The sequence below is a fragment of the Uloborus diversus genome, chromosome 6 (genome assembly GCF_026930045.1).
Source record: "Uloborus diversus isolate 005 chromosome 6, Udiv.v.3.1, whole genome shotgun sequence".
Taxonomy (NCBI): Eukaryota; Metazoa; Arthropoda; class Arachnida; order Araneae; family Uloboridae; genus Uloborus; species Uloborus diversus.
Window position 1 is genome coordinate 67,241,633 of NC_072736.1, and position 21,009 is coordinate 67,262,641.

The window sequence follows — 21,009 nt, forward strand, 5'->3', positions numbered from 1 at the left end:
TTGATTGAAGTGGAGAAAACGCTCCTAGCGGCTTCGCTGGTAGAATTAAAAATATTTAATGTTCGACAGAAATTAAGACAAAAAATTTTTGCGTATGCGTGGGTTTAACTAACTAATCCGATTTCTAAAGCAAAGAGCGTAATTTCCCCCGATTAGTAGTGTATGAATTAAGACTAGACCATCGTAGTCTTAATACACAAAACAAAACATAAAACAGATATTTTAGCTGTATACTGTAATGATAAAAAATTATAAACGTGCATCTGTTATGCATTAGTTTTTTTTTATAAATTGTTTGAAAAAAAAATGCATAAAACTTTGCTGAAAGCACTTAACAAAATAAAAGCAAATGATTTTTATAGGTTTAGTTAATTTAAAAATAAATTTGGGGCCCCCATTAAATTCGTGGCCCAAGGCGCTCATGTACCTTTGTACACTAAGACGGGTCACTGAAAAAAAGTCATATTTAACAAAATTTATGATATATACTCGCATATATAGGTAACTGATTAATATTTCTAATTATGATGTATATGACAGATCTACTGGAAAAAATAAGATACAATTTCGGGGCTTATGTCAAAGCAGGGCCTGTGGGACATAATTTGCCCTCTGTTTAGGCAAGAGTCACTGAGAAAATATTCATTCTACATAAAAAGTCACCTTTTTATTTATCTAAACCATGACATAAGGCATGTCTGGCGAAAAAGAAAACGAATTAAAATTTTGGGGCCTATGTCAAAGCGGGGCCTGGGTATCATAAACCCTCCATTGATCCTGAAGAGGTATTGATTGCATCCCTGAACAAATATTTGGTGTTTAAAAAAATTATGATTTATTAAGCCAACTTGTTTAAGCATTCAAACCAAGATATGCGACAATATTGGTGAAAACCAAAAATTGAAATTTGGGGGCCTATGTCAAAGCGGGGCCTGGCGCGGACCTCCCCCTCCGCCCCCCCTTCGGTACGCCACTGCACCTAATGTTGACAAACTCGGAAGTTGCCACCTAGGGTATGAGCAAGACTCAATCCCCTTCCCTAGATCCGATACTGCTATATTATCAAATTTAGATGAATCTCTTTTTCACTAATACAGGTCGAAATGTAAATGGCTTTGCCTAGAGATCATTTTACTAATTAAGAATCTTTCCTTAAACTGAATGACTAAATGTGAAACTCATTGTATAAAGGAATTAGTTGATATAATACAGTAATACAAGCAATTATTATTCGAGTTGTGAATAATATTTTTTGTAAAATGAATATAAAATTCATTCTGTCTTAGGGAAAATTTTGTAGTGAATGACCAATCAAAGCAATTGTTGAAACAGATAATGCTATCCTGAAAATGAGCAAGAAATCGCCCATCATTTGAGACCTCCCTCCTCTTACTCTTGTTGTCACTTTCCCTAGTTTTTTTTTCATTTTAAATACGGTGGTTTTCTAAGAACTTACTTAAAATAAAGTGGTAGCTTCATCACTTAACGAAAAGTTAATGAATTTATTGTTTCCTACGTAATGGTTAACCTTAACAGCAAAAAAAAAAAAAAAAAAAAACATGGTCCTATGACTTTACACTACCACCTCCCTCAGTCTATAGCTAGAGACGAAAAAAGAGAAAAGACAATAGTGCTGAGTTATCCACAAGAAAAGCACATGATTTGTATTAGAGTAATTTTATTATCATATTCGTACTAAAACCTTACAATTCAAAGATTTTTTTTTTCTTTTTTTGCCTCCAGTAATAATCAAAAGCGTGATTTCCTTATCGGAAAAAAATGTTAATTTTTTTTACATCGACTGAAATTGCCACTTCCCAAAAAGTGCCACCCGGGGCAGATCGCCCCCTCCGCCCCTCCCTAGCTACGCCACTGTGAACAACCCCCCTAATTTGAAGACTTTTGTTTGGTCCCATGAGTGTTCAAAATAGAAAGTCAATTGTATATTTTGCTTGTTCTCTTTATGATATATATATATATATATATATATATATATATATATATATATATGAAAAAAGTAACAGTTCAGGCAAGTAACTGCAGTGAATAATTTTAGAAAAACACATTATTTTTAAAAATATATTTGAATGAATAAATGTGCAGACATTTTGACACCAAATAATTAACATTGTTGATGTGGTGGTTAACAAGTTCCTCTTCTCCCCCTCCCCTATTAGTATTATTTTTCAAATTAAACTTTTAATTCTACCTCTCTTCCCCACTGAAACTGTACAGGCATTTTAAAATTTGATGCTTAAGAATTTTTCAGCTTAAAAACTTGACTGTGGGAACACAAAGATAATTAGTTTTAACAATATATTTAGCAATCCTCCCCCCCCCCCCAATCAGGCCAAGAGGACCATATGCAAATAAAGCACAAATTGTAAATTTAAACAAATAGCATTTTCACAGTTACAGTGGAGCTCTTACAGCAGAACAAAAAATGCTCAACACTTTCCAGAAAAGTTAGGTGTGAATATTCACTAATGAAATAGCTATTTATAGCTTCAGATTTTGATTATTACTTTAGACTAACTTTAGACTAATTTTCTAACTTTTTTAAAAACAATTTTTTTTTACAGGCAAAGAATTTATGAGAGTTACCCAAAGGGAGTGCAGGAGTTAAAGCTGATATTAATTTTATAATTTATGTACTAAATGCCTCCCCCCTCCCAATTCCCCCAAAAAACCCTAGCACATGTACAATTTTTTTATACCTACAAAAACTGAAAAAATGTTACAAAGGCAAAGAAGCAAAAAAAAAAAAAAAAAAAAAAAAAATGCAAATAATACAAAAGAAAATTACCTGTTATCAAAATCTCATCAAAAACAACCCTGTTGTAAAAATTTTCCCGCCAAGAAAAACCTTTAACTTTTCCGCACAAAAAAGAAAACCTGCATCCTAATCCCAAAAACCCTCAGCCATAAAAAGTTATGACATCTAGTTTGCCCGCCAAGTATCTGCCAAACTATCATCCTCCCTCTTCTCCTTTTTCATCACAGCTACTTCCATTGGAACCTCCTCCCACCTTCAACTCCTCAGAAATATGGATAGATCTTTTAAATCGTTTATCTTGTTTGGCGGGAAGCTTTTTGCTCACCAAGCAACCACTTCACTTTGAAAAGCTTCCCCTTCTAATCTCATTCATTAATTTGTTTCTCTGCTTAAGTATAAACAAACAACATAGAATCTGAAAACAGAAAGCCCAATGAGCTCACTCTGCACACTTGCACAGTCGCTGTGGCAAATTTGTGATATCCGCGATTCAACGTCTAGTTGCAACTGTTGGATAGGTTTTAGTCTTGATTGAATTTCATTTCCTAAGACAACTTTGGAATAACTGTTAGATCTGTTCTAACCTTGCAATTGCAGTCCGAGATAAACAAACCCTATGAGCTGAGAGTAAGTACATAAGAATTTAGGGAAAATTAGTGATTTTCAAACTTCAATTACTCCGTCCCATGATGTCCCTGAGGGTTGAATTTTTGTATATGTACTCAATGGCCCCCCAAGAATATGTATACAAAAAATCATTACCGAACTCCCCGGGGCTGCGGTAGAACCCCGGGAAGGTACAATTTGGGGGGTAAAAACGAGGGGGAAGGGGAGGGGGTCAAATGGCACATCAGTAGGGCACAAGGAATGTGTGTGCAAAATTTCAGCTTGATTCCTTTTTTCGTCTGGGGTGTAGCCCTGTCAAAGAAAGCGAAAACTTTTTTGAACAGTGATTTTATAACTTTAATACCTTCTCCCCCTGATGGTCCAGGGGATCGTATTTTGGTTTACGGCGTCAGGGGCCACTAGAAATTGAGTGTACCAAAAATCAACTCCGGGGGTCTTCATAGGGCTGAGATATGGGGGGGGGGGGGGGAAACGAACCCAAAAAACCCCAACTTGTTCTGTCGTGTAATCTTGTCCTTGGTGGGTCATTCCATGTCAAGTGATCCAAAGTTTTTTCCCTCACCTTTTTGTATTTCTTTGAAATTTGGCTCATCGATTGTACCCTTCGAGGTAATCAAAAGTCCAAATTTTTAGATTTTTATCTCTATTATTTTTTCATTTATGACACTTTGATTTTTCGAAAAACCTGCTTTTTTTCATGGATGCTTGAACATAAAATGGACGATAACTCAGCACCAAATATAGACAGAAAGATTTTGTAAAAAGCATTTTAAAGTATATTAGTTGCTGTTCAATGGGATATGCAACATGACTAATTTCAAAAAAATTTTAAATTAAAAAAAATAAAATTTAAATTTTAAATTTATATTTCTCAGAAAAGGTATAATGAATTTTTTTTAAAAAATTCTCAAAAATTTGTGTGTATTTTATCTTTATTTGTGCAAAGTTTCAAGTTGGGATCTCAATGAGATCATATTTTTATAAATTTTTAAATAAAATTTGACTTATGAAATAATGACATTTTTCAGATTTTAACTAGTTAAATATGGGGTTCTTTTACTGGAGATGGTCTAGTAAGTAGTAATTGATCATGACTATGCTTGAAATGAACTGACATGACTTTGTAGATTAGTACCCCCCCCCCCCCCCCTCCGCCAGACCACCAGTCTTTTTTTTTTTTTTCAAAACTGTATTTAAAAAAAAAAGCCGGCACGTAAGAGTTATAAACATAATAAACTGGGACGCACGCTGCTAAACATCAGTAGTGACTAAAGCTTATAAATGGGGGGAGGGGTCATAAAAACTAAAAGTCAGAAAAACTGAAGAGAACCACTCATTTGCAGCTTTTTTTTCTTTCGGAAAGTGGGACGGTAGGGGGAGGGGGAGGGGGCAATCTGGAATGAAACATAACAACATGGAAGGTTATGCTCAAATTAGCAAAATTTGTTTGATCTATAACTGCTTTTAATATATGTATAAATAGATCTCGCTGCATTGCTCTTGTTTACAAGTTAAATTAAAAGAAAACTAGCATTAAAGAAAAGAAAAAACAGCTGCACTCCAAATGTTGTAGAAAGACAGTTTTATGCGGACAGACATATGACCTGATACTTATTTTTAGTTTGGTGTAAAAAGAATGAAACAACACGGGGGGAAACACTCCGCTGTGATCTTGGGGCAAACTATTTCTTTCCTCCATCCAAAATTGAAAGTTGGTGCAGGGGTAAGGGACGAAATGAATCATAACTTTCCTTATCAGATAGTGAAATAATCAAGTACACTTTGTGAAGTTCGGATTGAAAAAGAAACACTTGGTCTGAAAAAAAAAGCATCAGGTGAAGGGTGATACTAGTATAGTGTTAATCGTATGTGTGAGTGAGTGTGTGTGTGTGGGGGGGGGGGGGGTAATGTACTTTGTCTTGCTTTAAAGAAGAACATTTACCAGCTTTAAATATGTTTTCTATTCATTTTGTTTTATTTTATTCATTTATTTATTTTTTACATTTTGAAAATAGTTTTGGAAAAAAATAATAAAAGTGGTGGCTTCGGGGGGGGGGGGGGATCTTTTACTTACTTTAAAGAAGAACATTTACCAATTTTTAATAAGTTTACTATTCATTTTGGTTTTTTATTCATTTATTTATTTTTTACATTTTGAAAATAGTTTTGAAAAAAAAAATAATAAAAGTGGTGGTGCGGGGGGGGGGGGGGGGGTGCTTGCCAATTTACAAATTCCTGTCAGCTTATTTCAAGCATAGTTATGATCAATTACTACTTACTAGAACATCCCCAGTGAGAGAACCCCATTTTTAACTAGTTAGAATCTGAAAAATGTCATTATTTCATAAGTCAAATTTTATTTAAAAATTCATAAAAATATGATCCCATTGAGATCCCAACTTGAAACTTTGCACAAATGAAGATAAAATACACAAAAAATTTTGAGAATTTAAAAAAAAAATCATTATATCTTTTTTAAGAAATTTAAATTTAAAATTTAAATTTCAATTTTTAAAAATTAAATTTTTTTTGAAAATAGTCATGTTGCATATCCCATTAAACAGCAACTAATGTACTTTAAAATGCTTTTTACCAAATCTTTCTGTCTATATTTGGTGCTGAGTTATCGTCCATTTTATGTTCAAGCATCCATGAAAAAAAGCGGGTTTTTCGAAAAATCAAAGTGTCATAAATGAAAAAATAATAGAGATAAAAATCTAAAAATTTGGACTTTTGATTACCTCAAAGGGTACAATCGATGAGCCAAATTTCAAAGAAATACAAAAGGGTGAGGGAAAAAATTTCCCAAATTTTGGATCACTTGACATGGAATGACCCTGGTTGCTTTTATTTTCTTTCGTCTTTGTCAGCGGATCTGCTTCTGTTGGCTGCTGACGTTTGGTTTCCTTGGCCCCGCGTCCTGTGATTCTTGGTCGCTTTTATTTCTTTTGTCTTTGGCGGCGGATTTGCTTCTGTTGGCTGCTGACGTTTGGTTTCCTTGGCCCCACGTCCTGTGATTCTTGGTCGCTTTTATTTCTTTTGTCTTTGGCGGCGGATTTGCTTCTGTTGGCTGCTGACGTTTGGTTTCCTTGGCGGGGCGGGATGCTCCCGCGTCCCGTGATCCAGGCTCTGATGATGATGAAAAGTAAACCTCATGATATACGTTAGTAGTTTATGTTTCAAAATATCTTTGTTTTATTTTGAAATATCAAAGCAATCAAACAAAGGGTGAACGTCCCAAAAATTCCTAAGACAGATTTCACTTCTTTTTTTTAAAGGATGAGAAACTCAAATTTAGTTTCAAGTAATGAAAGGATTGAATACAAAACTCAGAAAATTAAAGACTTCATTTCCACGAAAATGATAATAATATTAAAAAATAAAATTAACAAACCGAAAAGCTGCTTCAAAAATAAATTTATAACAAAATATTTCACATTATTTTCATTTAAGAATAATTGATTTTTTATCATTAGGAAATAAGTAGCAGTTTTCTCTTTATTATAATTACATAATACATATTAAATAAAAAAATCTAATTTATCTAAGCTGATTCCTTGGTGGGGTTTTTTTTTTTACTTTTCAAATTTTATCCTTCTCCACCTCAAAGTTTTCTAAAAAGACAGAAATCAACCAAAAGATGTAAAATATTCACCCTTGATCAAACATAGCTGTACATATAGCTCTAATTATTCCATTGAAAATTGACCAGATTGAACCATCAAATGATTTCTTACAATCAACAAACATGCTTTCAGATTTACATACAAAAATTAATTCATTTCTTAACATGTTTTGGGTCATTACTTGCCAGCTTACCAGTACTTGACTTTAAAAGGAGCAAAAAAGTTTGAATTGTTTAAATCAGAAAGCCAGGCTTCTGTTTCTCGGCATGCTGTGCCATTCCCTATAGCAATTATTTCAGCCCTATGAAAGAAAATATAAATAAGACCACAGTTTAAAGACCAGAGTAGAAATATGAGAAAGTTTTAAAAACCCGTAAAGTAGCATTACTTAAATAAATTACATACTTTTTTTTTTTTTTTTTTTGCATTTTTTTCTTATTTCTATCACTAATGAGTGATGGAAAATTTCAATTTCAAATTTTCTAAGTTTCAATTTTATGTTTAAAAAAACAATAGTGCATAGAATCAAGTTTATGTAGAACTATTTGAGGCTCTTTGCTCCAAGATCAACATTGTATTTCCGAATCATATATCTTCCACAAAGCTATTAATTCATTTGATATTTTCAATAGGTTAACCAGTCACTAAACGCTTAGAGTAATTTAACTTAAACTAAAAGAAAATTTGTAAAATAGAAGATTATAATTTTCTAACATTAATGAGTTAATTCTCCACATTATTAACACCAAGCAGCAATAAACTAAGACTGACAACATGCAATGTGCCGACAGCCTGGTTATGACATCTAGATATTGCAGTTTGTTGTTGTTATATGGTCTCACTAGTCTGAAATAGTGCATAACTGATCTTGAGGCTCATTACTTGCTGCTTAGTAAGACTATTAAATTTCATTTTCAGAGAAAACTGGACTACTTGAAGTACAATCTTTTTATGTGATTATTTCACTTTCTTTCCCTTCTTTTTGAACATTTTTTTTTTATAATCAAACACCAGCACCAGGGCATAATCCAGATATTGGGGAACCCTAGACAAAAAAAAAAAAAAAAAATTTCTGAGCCCCATGTAGCAAACATGTACTGGGAACCAGAACACCAGGAGTGCCGATTTCAACGGAGTTGCAGGAATCACTCAAGTTGAGGTGCAGAGCATACAAGGGAAATAAATAAAGGCTAAAATCTTAATCTCTTTTTTTTTTTGTTTTTGTTTAACACAAGAAACTAGAATTTGAACAATTTCAGCCATTTGAGAGTTTCTAAAAAGGGAGGGACCTAAATCAAGAGTTCTGGTGGGGGGGGGGAATCTACCCTCTTCATGCACGCCTACAACAAAGTAACAGAATTTTATAATCAACATTTGAAATTTCAAGCAAAGGCTGAAATGGATCAAATGTATAGTTTCCAACAGATTAAAAATAATACTAGGGCAGCACACTCAGACAAATTTGCTATGTAAAATTTTTACATTTAATCAACAAAACACTTTGAAGTTAAAGCTTGGGGGGAGTCATTTTTTTGATGGTGGGATAGAACAAAATGGGTTTTGTCTATGATTTCAGAATTTTTTGGAAGAATTACTTTTTTTCTTTGGTATTTTAAAGGGCAACAAAATGGCTGACCAATGGAACATGATTTTTGAATTTATTTGGCTTAAAGATAAGTGTATTAATACTTTGCTTATTGCAAAAAGATCTGGTAGTGTTTAATTTTTTTTTTTTTTTTAATCTTTTTCATGGTGGTTTCTCACTAGCTTTCCTACTGCATCTGTTGTGTTTAAAGCATTGCTAAATACTTCTGCGTAATAAGCTGATAGTGAGTGATTTATTGGTGCTATTTAATTTTATTTACCTTTTTGAAAATTTTGGTGCTTATGTATATTATTTCATTTCATTCATTTATTTATTTATTCATAAAAACATTTTTTTCCTCTTCAAATTACAGACAAAACCTGATATAACAACACTTGTAAAACACACAACTATATAGGTTGACACAAGCATTAAATATATATTTAACAATATAAACACAGTGCTTCCACACACAGACTTCCTTTTTAACAGAAATACCATGTATATAACACAAAACAAAGTTCGTTTTTGAAAAGAAAAAAAAAAGCCTTGAAAGCTACAATTATTTAGTGAAACACTTACTTAAAATCAAAAATCATACATCTTAGTTTGTTTTCATTCAGAAGATCGTTCTTGAATTTCTGTTTCACTTTAGAGTGTATAAAAATGACATCTGTACATAAAACTTCCCCTAAAAGAAAAATATAAATATCGTTATCCTTCCTCACATAAAATTCTTCCATTGGATAAGGATTACCAACTTACAATCTTACAAGTCATCTTAAAGAAGCGGTGAAAAATCTACAGTTTAATGAAAGAAAATATAAGTTACCAAAAACACTTGGAAGACTGTTTGAGAGGAAAAGGAGACTCAGGTTTATCAGTGTCACAATTAACTATGTATAACATTATTAATAATGAGTAACTTAATTAATGGGTCTCGCATTTCATAGAAACTGATGCAAAATTCATTTTTCTTAACAGAGATGAATTGAACTTTGCAAAACAACTTGTTCTACCCTGATTGAATAAGCAATTTTATTGATGTTCATTGCAACTCACATTTAATCGTATTGTGATTTCATGAATAATGTTTGGAAAATTATTTCAAAAAATGTACTTCTCTAATTATTATTTTGAGTTATTAAGGGGGGGGGGGGCGAAAGGTTTATTAAGGTTCAAAAAAAGTGATTTTTTTCTTTTTTGTTTTGTCTTGTAGTTAAACATTTCAAAAATATATTCCCAAAATTTCAAGTCGTTTTAAGCAAAATTCTCAAAGTTGTCAAGTATTCAGTCTCCTCCCCTTCAAATTGTAGCTTCGACAGCTGCCGAAGAATGCAACAGTTCTGACAGCTGCGGACGCTCGAAATGTCAATGCTGCTTGCTTGGAGCTAGTTTAATATAATATAAATAAATAACGAACAAAGAAGAGGTTGAAGAGATCAAAGCTGCTACAGGTACTGTACTCTATGGAGTTGGAACTGATGCTTATTAGCTTCTAAAACTATTGATGCGTTTTTCTCAAAACCACTTTTTCAAAGTCTGTTCACTCCCGTTTCAAAACCAATTAACCGATTTCAAATTTAGTACACACATTCTGCATATAAAAAACCTCCCTCCTTTGTTGTTTCTGTTAATGGGTTTTTTACTAACAAAATAGCGAAATTTTTCGTGAAAAATAGCACTTTTAGCTTTAAATGGCGGACAAAAATTTTAAAGTCAAATAAAAAAGGTCTGAGAATGTAGGAAAGAGGATTAATTAGTACTTTAACAAAATTCAAATGGAATTTGATTTCAGATAAATGTCAGCTGAGATACAGTGAACACCGCAAATTATCCTTCTCCAAAGGTGCTCTGGGAAAAGCTCTGTCACCGTCTCGTCTGTGGATATTTTTTGATAAAAAATGTATAGAATATTTTAAAAACCATACACAATAAGGCACAAAAGGTTTTAATAAACTTGGTCAAACCATTTTCTAAAATACAAAAAAAAAAAAAAAAAAATTGTAAGAAAAGTTACTTTTTTGATGCTGCCCCCCCCTCCCCCTAAACTTTTTTACTTTTGTCATTGTAATAAAGAAACAATATTCCATTTTTTTAGCCAGTTCTTTGATATTGTTCTACCATTACTTTTCAGTTCTGGGACTAAAGATTATACCCAACTATTCTACTAATAGTTAGTGGATTTAACGGATTTATAGCTTTTGAGTTTGATATGCAGTGGAGCAACGTTTATACGTTACACTTTTATACGTTTTAATCATTTTTACGTTTTTTAAATTCCTCCCTGCGGAGTCCAATATACATTAACGTATACCTAAAATACGTTTTTTCGTCTATACGCTTTTTTCACAGTCCCTTCAAAAATGTATAAATGGTGTTCCACTGTAATAATAAAAATTTAAACAACAACTTACAGTCAAGCAGAGTATATAACACTGAAAAAGGGTTATAAAACAAGCACTGTCCTAAACAGAGTTAGATAACACATGCTACTAGTTCTGCAGCACTAAAAACCATGCAATTGGTAATGCATCTGCAAGTCTCTTGGTATATAAATAATGCAATACAAAAACAAATTTAGATTTTAAAATTATTTTACTCATTTTCATATCAGCTGCAGACTCAATAATGTTTAAGGATATCAAAGAATGTTGAAGGTCATTTCAATAATAAAAATTGTCATTGTTTATACAATGTAAATAGAAGTTCCATCAAAGCATTAATGATTTCACGCTGAATGAAATTTACAACACAATGATTTACAATTGGTTTTTAATTTAGAGGAATACTTGAAATATTATACAAATGAAAAAAATAAAACATAGCCAAAATGCTAAGTTAAAAGGAAATATTTAAAAAAAAAAGTTTCACATTTTAATAACATCAGAAAAACGTATTTTTTTTTATTTTCAGTTGAGAAATATACCAATTTTCGCAAAGTAGGACTTATATGTATGCATTTACCTTTAGAAGAAACTGCAGCAATTTTGCACCCATGTGAAAAACCAGGATCAATTCCAATAACAGTTTTTCCTCTCACAGGAGGTGTCAAAAGCAAGCTTTTCACATTCGAGCCAAATACTGCAATAGACTCCTTCTCAGCAGTTTTTGTAAGGTTTGACCTTGAATGAACAAAGTACAGTATGAAATGAAAAAGATATTCAATATGAAAGCTTAGTATCTTTTAGGATGATCCTCTATTAAGTTGGGGCAAATGAAATGTCCAAAGAAATTATCCCATTAGATAGCAATAACAGAAAAGTAAGACACTTTACCAACTAAAAAAAAGTAACCTCTGTACTGCTGCAATTAATCTGCTTAAGTCATGAGCCTAAAACAAAAAAGACAGGTGGCTGGTATGAAATGAAGTTGTCAACTGTTTGTTAGATCTTTGTGTTTTAAAAAAACATTTTCCCGAAGGAAAGGGGTTCACGAAATGATACAGGTAAAAATCTGCAGGAAACAAGTTAGAGGGGTTATGCAACATGAAGCCTCATTTCATACTCTAACTCAAGATAAACAGTTTTGGATGGCCAAAATACCATACCTATTGAACAGCAAGAGTAGTTTTTATCATTTTCCAGTGCATCTGCCAAAACTGCTAATAATAGGGTTCAAAACTGATGATTTGCTTTCAAATGGGTTATTTCAGGAGTAGACCATATTTTTTGCAGTTGTAAGGTTAATTTTGGAGGGTGTTCTGGAGGCTGTGGGTTCAAACATTAAATTGACCACTCATGACTGTCATAAACTCTTGGTCCTTATAGTTGGGCTAACCTGGCATCATCATAATGGTGTGATTAGGATCTACATAGCCTTCACAGTTCTGCCAGGTTGGGTTTGTCCCAACAATAGCTATGATTCAATGCAGTAGATGTTTTTTTCTTCATGCCTGGTAAACAATGATGCACAAACCTAAGTCACACCAAACATTTCATTCTCACGAACCAAATAACAAGATCTTATGAAATCATTAATTGCAAGTATTTTACACAACAAAATTTAATTTTTAAATTCATAGTCTGAAAATAAAATTATTAGGTTTTGAAAATAAATATAAGCTTCATGAGTATGTAAATCATTTGAATGAAACACAGAAATATAGGGCAGATGCTCAGTTTTTACTCATGCCAAATGGGAATACAAAACATAGTGAATATAACTACACAGAACTGGAAGAATAACTCAAAGATAATATCTAGTCGTAAGGAATCCCCATGCATTAAAATAATTTAATAAACAAATAACAGGATAGGAAACAAGTTTGAAGGATCACAACATTTAACTTTTAAATGTACAACAAAGAGAAGAACAAATTTTGTAATTAATGCATCAGAGTAGCATATAATTACTAAAAAATAGGAACAAATATTGTAATCATAGGTATGGCTACAAATCATGAACTGAAATGGCATGGAAAGCGAAAGTCTGCAGAACAAGAAGAACACTCATGGTAGCGTGTTGGACATTCAAATCAAGTTAAGGATCAATATGTATGGTAAGCTTCATTGCCAATCTTCTAATTTTAAACTGAGTTGCCCAAAAGAACATCAAAAAAAAAGAAAGAAAGAAAAAGGAATCTAACAAGCCAAAAAAAAAAAAAAAAAAAAAAATCAAAAAGAACAACACAATTTACATGCCCTAAAATCAGCAGGATTGAATCAGTACAGATATCACAAACATTAATGCAATGTGTCACTATTACATTTGTTAAAAGAAAGTATAACACAGTTTAAAAATATAATAATTAAAAATTAACTAAACTACTGCTAGCAAATTCAATGCAACACTGACCTAATTTGGCGACACATGTAAGGCTCTATCAATCGATTATATGAATCGTCAAAACAGTCCCTGAGGAAGTTAAAAGTATCACGATCTAATCTTTTCTGATGAAAAAATGTATTCCAACAAAACTCTGAAATGGATTTCTTTAACCCTATAGGAATTTGAACTTTAACAGTTAACACTTTCTGCTTTTCACCTCTGTTAAGAGCCATAACCTACAAATAAAATTGAAATAATTAATTTCTTGTTACATTGATCATATTTGACAGTAAATTTTATTAACTAGTGCATTGTTTTAGTTTTGATAAAATGTTAGGAAATGTGTAAAAAATTTGTCACTCAAAAAAAAAAAAAAAAAAACATGAAGTGTTTTTTTTTAATTCATCATTTTTAAGGCTCAAATCAAAGGCTGGAATTAGTTATTAGTTAATTATTTTAATGCACATCGCAATTATTTTTTAAAAAAGTAAAAAAAGTTCTAATAACAGAAGCGGATTCTATACTAACAAAAGGAAAGTGTTTAAATTTGACTTTATTATTATTATTATTATTTCCTTTTTTTTCTGCTTCCATTTTAGCATAAACCAAAAATGCAAATGCAAAAAAAAAAAAAAAATGCAGATACTGTGCCTTACTTTCCCACGGCGTATAGCAGGTTTTAGTTTAGCTGAACCTTTACATTAAATCAGCCCCGGTAAAAATAAATTATAAGATAAGCATGTTTCTGGAACTACAGTAGAAACTCCATTATCTGAACCTCGATCAACCAAAACTCTCCTTTAACCGAAGTCGGTTTCGTCTTCACTTTTTTTTTCACTTTCTTCTATCATCCAAAATTTTCTCTTAACAAACATGCAATTTTTAAAATTTTTCTCTTTATTTCACATTTGTTTGGAATACAAGCCGTCATTTCCAAACTAAGAGCGCAGACAACACTAAGACGAAGTTGGCGAAAACTTTTGCGGAATTTTTCAACTGGCGCAGATGAAGATGCTACAGGCGTTGTGAAAGATAGTGTTGCTGAATTTTCAAGCCTTTTTAACACAATGAAAGGTTTTAAAAATTGTGAGGATAGAGAAATCACAGATTGGTTAAATTGTCTTCCTTCCAGTTGCTCAATGACGAGGAATTAATAGCAGCAGTCCAAAATTTTCCAAAAGAAGATGATGAAGATGATAGTGATTCTGGAGTAAATAAGATCATTAACAATGATGCGTTTGAGTGTTTCTTAAAATGCCTTGTTTGGTTGGAACAAAAGGAACAGTGATTCCTCTGAACTCAAGCTTTTAACAAAACTTTGGGATAGAGCTGCATAGCAAAAGGATGGCCAATTTATACCTGGTGTAGATTCTATTTAAACAATAGTAAGTTTTTGTTTCAGAGATCAATTTATTTTTAGCTATAATTTTAGTCTATTTAACAAATAAAATAATCATAATAACAGTTCAAAGACGATACTGCATATTAAACTATATTATTATTGATGAATTCTCGATTACCCAAAAATTTCGATTATCCAAAGTAGGTTCTATGTATATATTGCAACAATTTAGCAGCTAAAGAATAAAATATAATAAAGTAGTCATAAAAACCTTCAAAAAATAATCACTAAAACAAAACAAATGACATGACAAAGGAAAACCACTGTTCTACATAAGCAATGCATAATTTAAGCAGGAAGAGAAAGAATTGAGAAAAAATATCAAGCAGTAAAACAATCAATAAACAAAAAATACTAACAAATAGCATAACACATGAAAATCACTGTTCTGCACAAGAAATATATAATTTAAGTCAGGGGGGGGGGAGAACAAAAAATGGAAAAAAACATTAGTAACTCCTATAAGCATCAGTTTAAAAACATGATTGATGATTACTGCAACACTGCAATATGAGTTTAAATGCAGCATAATTTTACTAAAATTACATTTTGGTAGTTTTTCATGCATTTTAATGAGGAACCTGCATGCTTCGGGTAACAGCGAAATGTGGATTATTTACAAAAGTACACTACTCAAAACTCCTATAAATGAACTCAAAATTTAAAAAAATAACCTGGATATTTTAAAATTACAACTTAAAGTTAGCACAAAACAAAACTAAGTTCATGTGACACCAAAAGGGGCGGAGTTTGCTCTGACGTCAAGATTCAGTCTCTGTTTACAGAAATCGCCGGTTTTGCGTGGTCATTCGCCATTAATAAACGGGGAGTTGATTTTGATACTTTTATTTGACCCACAGATTTTTTAATTTGCTACAATGCAGATTGAGAAGGATTTCTTGAAAGGCCAATCCAACAATCTACCGAAGATAGATTCTTTTGCGATGTTTTCATTTTTAGGAAACAATCCGGATTTCTTCAGTGCTGAAATCAAAGGTGTAAAAATGTTGCGGTAAGTGAACTTCTTTAGCATACTTAAGAATAACTTTATGTGTACTGATATTAAGTTGTAGTTCACAAAAATTTCATTTTTTAAGCTAGTGTAGTACGTAGATTTAATAATGTATGCTATGGTGCGTAGCATACAATGTGACAAAAATTTCCATTAAAGAAATAAAGGTATTCATATTGAAACATGAAGGTTAAATGCTAGACTTTTTAATCCTCTTTGGTAAATTTCACCATTTTTTGTTATGTAGTGTTCAAATTCGGTTATTTTGTTGTGGAAAATCCACTTATTGAAATGTCAACAGCCATCGACTGCATCTGTTGTATGGAGTATGATATTTAATTAATATAGTATGTAGTGTATATTATGGTTAGGTTGAGTTTCTTTTTGCTAAGATTTAATTAAAGTATGCGTACAACTGATTTTGTTTAAAGTGACCACTAATTTTTTTCCTCAAAAGGGGACAGTTTCAATTTGAGGCAACTTCATGTGCATTAAAAAAAAAAAAAAACATTTTCCAGTTTGTGCTTATCACAGAAAAGCGCTTTTACGAAATTGAATGTACTATTTTTTTACACAAAAATGTGCTTTAGTACATTTGGTGCTGATTTTAAAAATGAATGAAATTCTATGATGAATCTTTTAGAAATTACTCTTACACTTAAATTGATTAAGAATTGCAATTTGCAAGTGCTTTTTCACTAATCTACAAATTGCAAACAGGGGGGGGGGGGATCGACACCTGTTCACCCGAGCCTGAAGGGGACCCAATATTTTTAAAACTAGGGGTGAAATATAGGGGTAAACAACATGGAGAGGGGCCCGGAAAAGACATTTGTGACAGGCCCCAAAATTTCTGTGGACGTCTCATTTTACCGGTGCAGTAAGTTTGGGCAAACAAACTATATTCGATACAGTCTACCTTGCTTCTAACAAGCTCTGATTTAACGAGAATCCAGATTTAGTAAGGATATCTGAAATATTTTGTTGGTACAATGTTCAGTTTTCGGGTGCATAATTCGATTTTAACGAGCAAAACCCACTTAAAGCGAGCAATATTTTTGCAATTCATAAAACTTCTATTGACTTTTAACTCCATGTATCCTTTATTTTTTTGGTAAATTTTTTTAACATTTGGAAGTTAACTGAAAGTTTGACAAATCTGAAATTGTGAGCACAAGCAATGCAGCATTTTTTTCAAAGTTGTGGAATAAAGTAGGATTTAAAAATTAAGGTAGGTGCGGGTATTAAGGCCTGTTGGGTAATAAGGCTTAAACAGCGAAAATATAATTTAAAATCGTTGTAGCCGCTCAAAAACCCTATCGTAGATAGTTTACACTCACAGATGGCACCTCAAACTGGTCGCAACGCCATGCTCAGTTGTTTTGAACAGTGAGCCCAGATTCATTTTCACGGAACGCTTGTAAGACACAAATAATAAAAAATCGTCAGATTGAAATGTGAGTAATTTTTGTAATATCATATTTTTATGCATAGTTTTGCGCTACAGTTATCTGTCTTGAATGCTTCTATCGATATTTCATGTCTGAGTGAAATAATATGATCGAATTATTGTACTTTTTTTAATTCGACGTCAGCGGCTAATAAGAGGCCTACGAAAGTTGACCGTAGGCCTTATTATACTCCTTTTTTTTGTAACGTAGTTTTTCAGCTGTGCATCTTATTTTGAACCTTTCTCAGCATGGTATGAGTGTTTATTAGTAATTGCGAATGTTTACGACTTGGTTCATTCTTATTTTAGTGCCTACATCACGATGCCCCCCAAACGAGCACTGTGGTCTGATAATGACTTAGTGCTGGCTGTCCAAGCAGTAAGAAGAGGTATGCTGAACTCATATAAAGCAGCTGTGAGGTATAATGTTCCCAGGAGAACCATTAGAAACCATCTCCAGACCGGAAGTTTGAAAAAAACACTTGGTAGAAAATCTATTCTCAGTGATGACCAGGAAGCTGATCTTGCCATCAGAATTTTGAGGTTTGCTGAAGTAGGGTTGCCTGTGATACCACGTATTCTCCGACGCTTGGTTTATAAATTTTGTGAGCTTAATAACATAAAGCATAATTTTAATAAACTTGCTAAAGTTGCTGGTAAAGATTGGTTTAAAGCATTTATGAAAAGACACCCGGAAATATCTAGACGAAAAGCTCAATTTATGAACCCAGCCAGAGCTCAAAAGCTTAACAAATTTATCGTAATGATCACTTTAACAGACTGAATGAAATTTATGATAATCTGGACTTGAGAAGTCATCCTGAAAGAATATACAATATGGATGAGAAAGGCTGCCATCTCACAATTCACCACCAGCAGACTGTTTTGGCAAAGAAGGGGACTAAAAGAGTGCATTTACAGTCTTTGGAACACGCCGAAAGTGTCACAACAGCTGGATGTGTAAATGCACTTGGTACTGTTATACCACCAATGATAATATTTAAAGGCAAACGGTTGAAGGCAGAATTATATGACAATTTGCCACCGGGTTCTTTGGTAGAAAAATCTACAAAGGGTTATGTGACTAATGAACTTTTTACAGAATTTCCAAAGCACCTATCTAGATTTAAAAGTGCAGGAAAGTCCCTTTTAACATTTGATGGAGTGGCTTGTCACCTAGACTTAACAATCGTTGAAGTCGCCGATTCTCTCGATATATCATTGTACTGTTTACCTTCGAACACCACTCATAAACTCCAACCCCTTGATAAAGCCGTCTATCGATCATTTGAACACCACTGGGATGCAGAAATTTTATCATTTATGGAACAAAACCCAGACAAAAAGCTCACCAAGGCACAGTTTAATGTTATTCTTTCAAATGTCTGGTCTAAATGCATGACATATAGTAACATTACAAGCGGCTTTAAAGCCACTGGTTTGTATCCATTGAATCCACAGGCTATTTCAAAAACAGCTTTTGCTCCGTCTGTATTAACAGAAATTCCAGCTCCCGAAGCTGACAAATTTTAAGAAAAAAATTCGCAACCTCGCAGCTCCCTCATGCCAAAAACCCCAAGGCCTTCCACATCGACAGCACAAGATGAAATAATTAATAGTACCCCAAACAAACCTCCTGGAACGACGTACGGCATGGTTTACGGTTCTAGTTCGGACGATGAAGAGGATACTGTACCACTAGCTCAACTTAAAAAAAAGCATTTCAGGAGCTTATGCGTACTCCAGTGAAAAATACTGAAAAAACATTAATTTTAAGAAGAAAATCTATTAATTATCGATGAATTAAAGTCACCAAAGAACTGTTTGAAGAATATAGAAAAGAGAAAAAAGCAAAAAATGACGTCAACCCTCAAAGAAAGACGATAAAAAATTACCAAAAAAAAAAAAAAAACGATACTAGTTGGTACTGTCACGCTTGTGAGGAGGATAAAATGACTGACATGAGGCCCTGTTCAAAATGCAACAGGTGGTATCATGAGCAATGCGCCGGTTTGACAGCCGATGACGAAGATATTTTTGAGTGCCCTGGCGGCTGTTTTTTTTTTTTTGTTATTTTGAAGATTTTCAGCATGAGTAATGCTTAAGGGTATTACAAATGATCTCAATTACCAATGTTAATAGCTTATTTTGATCATGTATGAGTGTTAAAATATTAGGCCTTATTACACTACCGTAGTATATAATAAGGCCTAATTGCAAGGTCTTTTTAAATAATTAATTTTATGTTTGTTTTCAGCAAGAAAGGCCGTTTTTTGTTATTTTCGTGTAGTAATTGAATGGTACTTTAATTAAACTTGCAATTTGCTGATTTGGATACTTTTCTTTCCATTTTATTCAAAATCTCCCTTAGGTAGGCCTTATTACCCGCACCTACCTTATATATGCATTATATGTGTATGTCTTACAAAAACAATGCCAAGAAAGACATTCCGACAGTTAAAATTAAATTAACCAACTTCTTTGGTTTGTACAGAGATTAAAAAGAAGAAAAAAAAAAGAGTTTTTAGGATGTTTTCAAGAACCAGTTTTTTACGAACACATGGTTATAACAAGTTAATACCTCAGTGTCCCTTTGCACTCGTTATAAGCAAGTTCGATTATACTTATCCAAGCAAGTATGATTCAAATAATTTCTATAAAAATATCTAAAAGATTCCACTGAGCAAGTTTTGTATTAAACATTCTCGGTGTTTTCCTCTTCGTCACTTCAGAAAATTGGACATTTCAGCTTCCCCCAACCATGTGCAGGAACTGTGAAATGACAGGCTCCCTGAAAATTAAACATATGGTCACCTAAGTTACTTAATATTTAATGATTAATATTAGCTAATGGTTAAGTTGCAAATGGTTGTATTTTTTTTAATTTAATTTTACTGTAATTAGAATATATAGGGCTTTGGTTTGCCTCTAATGAGACTTAATTTTAATTTAAGGTCTGGACGTGAAAGTTATGGTGACAATGCGATCGGATATGTTCAAGTTCGACGGCAAGCCAATATATGCACTGTGAGAGCAAAAGTCACGCCAGAGCATAGAGTACGAACAACACCATACACAGTGGAGTTAGTAGTGGATGAGAAAGAAGAAGAGATACTATCTGTCCAATGTCAAGATTGTGCTGCATCATTAGGTAATTTTTCCTCTTGTTTATTCAAAGGATAGAGTGCACAGGCATTATTGTTGTAAAATGCCCAAGCATTTATAAGTTGGCACAAATATCCAAAATCCAAAAATGCCTGGCATTTATGTTTTCCTCAAGCAATAATATTGATGACTGTTTAACCATCAAACACTTATTGATATTTGAATATGTTTCAAACATATGTTATGTGTATAATAATAATTCTTGCATTTTGTTTCATAGAAATAATTATTAGTTAACTTGTGTTGACTCAAAGCCTTATAATTTGAATATTCCTTTATTTCAAAATTTTCACTGGGTCACAAAGAGAAGGCTTTGGGAAATTCTCATAACTTGAAATACCAATAATTCAAAGATTTTTGCCATTCACTTTAGGGACTTGGAGTTGTTGCGAGTTTACTGTATTGAAGGTGCAAAGGATACATCTAATCACACTGCAGGGTCCCCCTACACCTCCAACATTTGTAGTATAAATGTACACCCCCATTAGATAAAAATATATTAAAATGTTTTAAAGGAAGCATGAAATACTAATTATGTCCTGTGTACACATAACAGTTTTATTGAGAAAAGCAGCAAATAATTCTTTAGTAAATAG

General features: G+C 32.8%; 1 protein-coding gene across 3 annotated transcripts in view; it reads right to left on the reverse strand.

Moving 5' to 3' along the window:
• LOC129224048 (S1 RNA-binding domain-containing protein 1-like) overlaps positions 1–21,009 on the reverse strand; it is a 69,330-nt gene that overhangs the window by 17,557 nt on the left and 30,764 nt on the right. For all 3 annotated transcript variants that reach the window (XM_054858445.1, XM_054858447.1, XM_054858446.1), the window contains 4 exons: positions 13,412–13,620; positions 11,582–11,739; positions 9,197–9,305; positions 7,223–7,330 (listed from right to left, as the gene is read on the reverse strand). In XM_054858445.1, coding sequence (XP_054714420.1) covers positions 7,223–7,330; positions 9,197–9,305; positions 11,582–11,739; positions 13,412–13,620 — 584 coding nt within the window. The remainder of the gene's footprint in view (positions 1–7,222; positions 7,331–9,196; positions 9,306–11,581; positions 11,740–13,411; positions 13,621–21,009) is intronic.